Source organism: Cygnus atratus, chromosome Z, assembly GCF_013377495.2.
Source record: "Cygnus atratus isolate AKBS03 ecotype Queensland, Australia chromosome Z, CAtr_DNAZoo_HiC_assembly, whole genome shotgun sequence".
NCBI lineage: Eukaryota > Metazoa > Chordata > Aves > Anseriformes > Anatidae > Cygnus > Cygnus atratus.
The window spans coordinates 40686081-40692080 of NC_066396.1; the positions used below are offsets into that span (position 1 = coordinate 40686081).

At 43.5% G+C, this 6000-nt stretch overlaps 1 protein-coding gene across 1 annotated transcript in view; it reads right to left on the minus strand.

Annotated features, from left to right (window-relative positions):
- The window catches only part of LOC118253783 (guanine nucleotide-binding protein subunit alpha-14), a 73795-nt gene extending 68458 nt beyond the window's left edge, over positions 1 to 5337 (minus strand). Inside the window, exon 1 of the mRNA XM_035558545.1 lies at positions 5214 to 5337. Coding sequence (XP_035414438.1) covers positions 5214 to 5334 — 121 coding nt within the window. The 5' untranslated portion in view covers positions 5335 to 5337. The remainder of the gene's footprint in view (positions 1 to 5213) is intronic.
- Between the last annotated feature and the right edge of the window lie 663 nt (positions 5338 to 6000).

Below are 6000 nucleotides of genomic sequence, written 5' to 3' on the forward strand. Positions count from 1 at the left end.
CTAGAAATGACAATTACATGCCCCCCAAATGAAGCATAGAGCATACTAGAGTTGGAAAATAACTGACACTTTCAACTAATACCCAGTGAAATTCAGAAATAGGTAAGAAGGAAGATACATTTGTATACTGATAGAACTGTTCTTAGATATCCTCACGTGGTCACTGGACTTCATGCTTCACAATGCAAATCAGCCATACATGATCCAAACAGTCTGTAAATATTCTGCAACTGCCCATAATGATGAAGCATGAGACTAATTGAACTGAAATTGATTTTTTCAGTATTTGTACAGATTAGCTTCTGAAGAAATGGATCGTCTTGTTGGTTCTCAGAAACTGTAGTTCACAATCAGAATTTCAAGGCATAACAAGCACTTGTGCATGGCATCAGCTTTCTCTAGAGAGTCAGTTGTGAGAATCATGTTAGCAAACCACTAAGATAAAATGAAGAAGAATTAACCACAATCATGTGAAAAATACAATTCTTCAAACTGAGACAGCATCCTCCTATTATACCTATACAACGTAGACTAGTTTCACACTATTTTTTCTTGTTACTAGCTTTCAAAAGTTAGAAAATAAAAAGAACAAATTTACCAGGTATCTGTTCACAGAAGCTGCCACAGGTACCGCAAATATGTCTGAAAAGGGCAGGCACAGACAACTTGGAGGAGGAGGGATGCAGAGGAGCAAACAATCATTATCAGATATGATCTCATGACACAGGGTACGTGCACTCCAGTGTACTTATCCCAGGAAGGAAAAACAAGCGCCATTATTGTCAGTGAGGAGCTGAGGCTCAGCAGCAGTTTTTCTCATGCATATGGTTACAATGAAATACTGAGTTGCACAAAGATGCCTTGACTGCACCCTTCGACACCCGCATAGGGTCTGGTAAAGTCAATCCCACTGATTTACTCAGATTCTGTTTCAGCCCTTAAGGTTTTCACTGGCCTTTCATTCACCACAGACAGGCCTGGCTACCGACAGGAATAAAAATCATGCATAAAAAACATATTCCAAACAGAAGAGCAAAGAGTTTCTGGTAGCTGCAACCAGAGAGAGCTGTAGCGGAAAACTGACAAGCTAGCAGGCAAAGCCATTAGTTTATTGAGAAAAAATCCTATTCATTCCAGATGCTCAATCTTGCCTCTTATATTATCCAAAGGAGAATATGTTTAAATCAGAGTAATTTATGCAAACTAATGATTTTTATTATTAACAAGAACGTGGACAGATCTGCTAAGGGCTTGGTAAGATGGACTCTATCTCCACTAGACTGATATGTATATACTTCCTTCCTGCATAACTTTCCGTCTCACACAAATTCAAATCAGTTTCATCATGGAGATGCTTCTTATTCCTACACTAGCACTCAAAAATTGTCATATTTTAACACATCTATGAGTGTCAGCCTGACCAGTGCCAAGAAAAAAATTAACCCCACTGACACAGCCAGAATTCTCCTATTCTCGGAAAGACAAAACTGTGCTTCCCATAGAAATGTAATGACTTCTTTTAGGAAAACTAAACTCCACAGGGTATTTCTTGCTACTGCAGTGAATGTCACGAAGTAATTAGAAGCCAGTCAACACCTGTTCTCTCTGTACGTGTCTCGGACACTTCTCCAAGAAATGCAAAAATCAGTGCTGGTCCTTTACTACCTCAGAAGCTCCAAAATGAATGGTTCTTTTAACCCTTATGTTTTAAATGGGAAAATGCTTAAGTGACCACAGTGTCCCCTGCACAACAGCAATGACAGATCCTCTAGAGCTTTCATTAAAGCCTGATTTTCTGTTCTCTATCATTGCCAAAGAATGACCTTGTATAAGACAAAACAAAACAAAACAAAACAAAGTGGTTCACCCAAATGATACCGTCAATGTAAACCTTTCCAGATGCTTAAAAGAACATTAAGGACCACAACAGCATGTCTGTCAAAGGTGCAGCGTTCTTCCAGTGAGATCTGTCACGGCATTGTCTGTTTTGAGGTTTTCCTACTTCCAGTCAGAAGTCAGAGTACTGCCAGTCTACTGTCTTTACACCAGTTGTTGAAACTGCTGTGGATTACAGCTCCCAGATGCATCTCTCTCTGCTCAAGGAATACTGAAGTATCAAGGAGCAGTGACTCTGCCTGCCAAGTATGACCCTCTCCACACCCGGCCATTATAATGATGCACACTGGAAGAAAATCCACCTGAGCAAAATCCACCTGAGCAAAATCCAATTGAGCAAAATCCCCACTGAGCCTTCAGAAGGACCACCTGCACTAATCTCCACTGGTTATCAGTCATAATTATGATTATGTACAGTCACAAGCAGCATTATCTTCCCCACACTTAGAGGTTTTATTCTGAAGTTTAATTCACAATCACAATTTAAGTGTTACTTTTATAAACTATCAAGTACTTTAACAATATTCCTGGACAAGAATACAACACTTGTCCTCTCAGACATTACAGTTGTTTTCTTAAAAAAGATATGCCTACTTCCTCCAGCACCAAATCCTCTTAATTAAGAGTTTTTAATGGGGTCTCGTTATTAACAGAAGTGCTTCTATTACTGTCATGTCAGGGAGCACCAATTTTTCACACCCTGACCTGACACAGCCAGCAAAGCTTTGTCATGTACCTGTGGTGTTAAGGCTTATTTTAGGAACCTGAAATGTCACCCGCAAGGGTGTCTATTCTCCAAGAGGTCTCAGCACTACGGAACAAAATGAGCTCCTTTCAAAGTCTGCTTTGTCACTCAAGATGGGAATTTTGGTGTATTTGGCTGCAGAGGGGAGTGGGAGGAAGTCGGAAACAGGTATTCAAGGGTAATAATGAAAACCAGTGTTTTAAACAAAAGGAAATTAAAAATAAAAAATCCATTACCCAGTATATTTCTCAAGAGTAATCAAGATTTGAAAATGTATTACATCCCTCTTCATTAGCACACAACTGCCATGCAAGTACATGGGCACAGCGAAGAAAAAAAATATAATAATTTATTTGCTTCGGCTTGGAAAACAGATGACTGAGGAGGGATATAAAATGCCTGTAAGACTGGAAGACAGACAGAGAAGAGTGAATAGGCACTGACAGTCTTCCCCCTCTTTAAAAACTAATGTTAGGAGTTATTAAATAAAAGGAAGAGGCCAAACCAAAACCAAAAAGAAATGGAAGAGGTTTCTCACACAAAACACAGGTAGGCTGAACATTCCCTGCCACAAAATGCTGTGGCTGGCTGAAAGATGCTAGGTAAATTCATGGAAGAAGAACCATGGAGGGTTGCTAAAAACTCAGGAACTCCACATGTCTCAGGAAGCTTCTGCAACTGAAATGGTTGGGAGCTAAGAGTAGTGGCTACTGGAAGGAGAGAAGTTGTGTTTATGTCACGCTCATATCATTCCTTGAAGACCTGCTTTCAGAAGACAAAACATTGCTGGATGAACAGTAATCAGAATAACCCATTTTTTTCTTATCACGTGTAAAAGAAAAAAGGTACTACAAAATTTACCAGACAAGAAGATTTTTTTACTTTTTATTGAATAGAACTACATGCTTTATATTATACTTTCTAATGTATATTTGGCATAACTGGACACGCAGGGTTACATCCATGTTCTAGAAAATACCTGAATTGCTATTGTAAACAAATCAGCCTTGTCACAATGTTACATATTGGTAATGTCAGAAGAAAGTTTTAGTTTTTTTATTGCAACAGGTAGTTTCTAAAAAGGCTTGGTATTTCCCCCAGAGCCCTGAATATTGTCACCGAGGAGTGCTTTTGAAAAGTTCGTTCTTTGAAAGCACTCTGCTTCTTAAGCAGATTTAAAGCCTTTTTTAAAGATTCTTCCTGCACAACTCCATCTAAGGTTTTCCTCAATGTCTTTGCATTACAACATGCGAACAGTCTTTTCTAAAAGGAGAAGCTAACTGCATTTCAACAAGAACAAGCAGATGAACGTAGGACAGTACTCAACCTTACTGCAGACTTTTAAAGTTATAACTTTGCAATTACAATTTTAAACTTGGACTCAAACATTATAAAGGACAGATTTGCCCTCAAAACAAACCAGTAACTTCATTTGACTTTGTAGCTAGCAGGCATGTGGGCATTCACTCTAATTTCTCTGTCAAACCTAAGGCCTAAATTACACAAAATCTTTCCTTTTTGAAGCCATAAAAATTATTTTCATCTAAATACCTCAAGGGTTGGAAAAACCCAGGCTCCAGAACCAAGCCCCCTCACGGCTGTCCATCACGTGACATCACGGCTCTCCCTACCATGACTCGCAGTGTTGGCCATGCTGGCCACAGCTGTGCAGCCAGAAGATGCCCGAGGACATCACCCCCAGTTAAAAATACCATCCCATCTCTGCTGTGAAGGCATACAAACACAATTCCTAGATGCAGCAGCTCCTCATGATTTGCCTACTAGCTTCTGCCTTTACATCGCCTACCAGGTTTGGTCTTTCTGTATACTTTCCTTTAACTTCTCCCAAAATCACACTAAGAATCTGACATTTCTTGTTCAAAGACCTAAAAAATTATGCTTGGCCCCAAATCACAAGTGAGTATTATTTGTATATTTTGCTTTACTTTCAAGTGGACAACCTGATGAATAAGAAAGTTCTTTCAATTGCTGTGCACAACATGTAACATTCATAGCTGTACACTGATGCTCATAGCTGGAGAAAGTGTGTTTTACAATGATTTCAACAGCAATAAATACAAATAGAGTGCTGATGCAAGTTCTTTTGTTTGTTTGGGGGGGGTATTTTTTGTTAGTCCGAGGTTTTTCAAAAATCCCTTATCAAAACGAATCCCTCACCCGTGTTCCTGGTTAAACAGCAAACTGACACAGAAAAACAGCGTGGGGTACCGCAGGACCAAACGGAGGAGGAAGCCTGACATGAGTGCGCAACGTATCACCTGCCTTGCACAAGGGGGTGAGGCTGCAGGAGAGCTCACTGGGATAAAAGACACTTCGCGAACCTCGGAGGCACCTGCAGAAAGGTGAGCTAACTCCGCCGCCGCAACGCCTTGACGGACAGACCTCAATCCGTATAAATACCCACCGCAAAACCCAGAGTATTTACCCGCTTGCCCCTAGCACCTCACTCAGACCCTTGCACCTAGTCCAAGGCAGACGTGCAGCACCACCACCAGCACCACCAACCAGCGCCATGCCCGGATCCCGGTGCCCAGCGCCTCCCGGCACTCACCCAGCAGCAGCAGCTTCAGCTCCCGGCGGGCGTCCCGCTTGTCCCGGCGCAGCTGCCGCTCGATCTCGGCGCTGATGCGCTGCGACTCCTTCTCCTCGGCCGACAGGCAGCACCCGGCCATGGCCTGCACCGGGGGCGTCCCCTCCCGGCCCGGCACGGCCCGGCACGGCCCGGCCTCGCCTCCCGCCGGCCGGCAGGTGGGGGCCGCCTCCTGCCCACGGGGCGGGGGGACGCGGGCGGGGGGCGGCCCCGGGGGCTGGAAACCCAGGGCTGGGCCCGGGGTCCCGTGTCCCGTCCCGGCCCTGCCCCGAGCACGGGGCCTGCTCCCGGCCACGGGGCGGCTTGGTGAGGGGTCGGCGCCCCGGGGGCTGAAGGCTCGGCTTAGAGTTGGAGAAGAGCCGTGAGAGTGGTGCTGGCGAGCCTTCGACCCCCCTGAAGGGCTGCCTGAAACTGCTCGTGGCTGTTACATCTGTTTTCGGGGGTCTTGTGGGTAGAAATTATCTTTGGTTTGTTTGGCAGGTGTGGTGGGAGCTGGAGGGGGAAGGGGCTGGTGGGGAAGAAACAGTACTGCACAGGAGCTGGACACTACGGTTTATAACTACATTGTGTATACATTAAAAATAAAACGTTGAAGATACTTTTTTCTCCGCTTTTTTAGTCAATTTATTTCTTCGAAGTTTCCTTCGATTCCTATTCATTACTCTGTCATCCTCCTATCACTTCTCTTCTGTTTCACTCCAAACACAAACCCTGCAATGATACTTGAACTTTTGAACTTGCAGAGTTT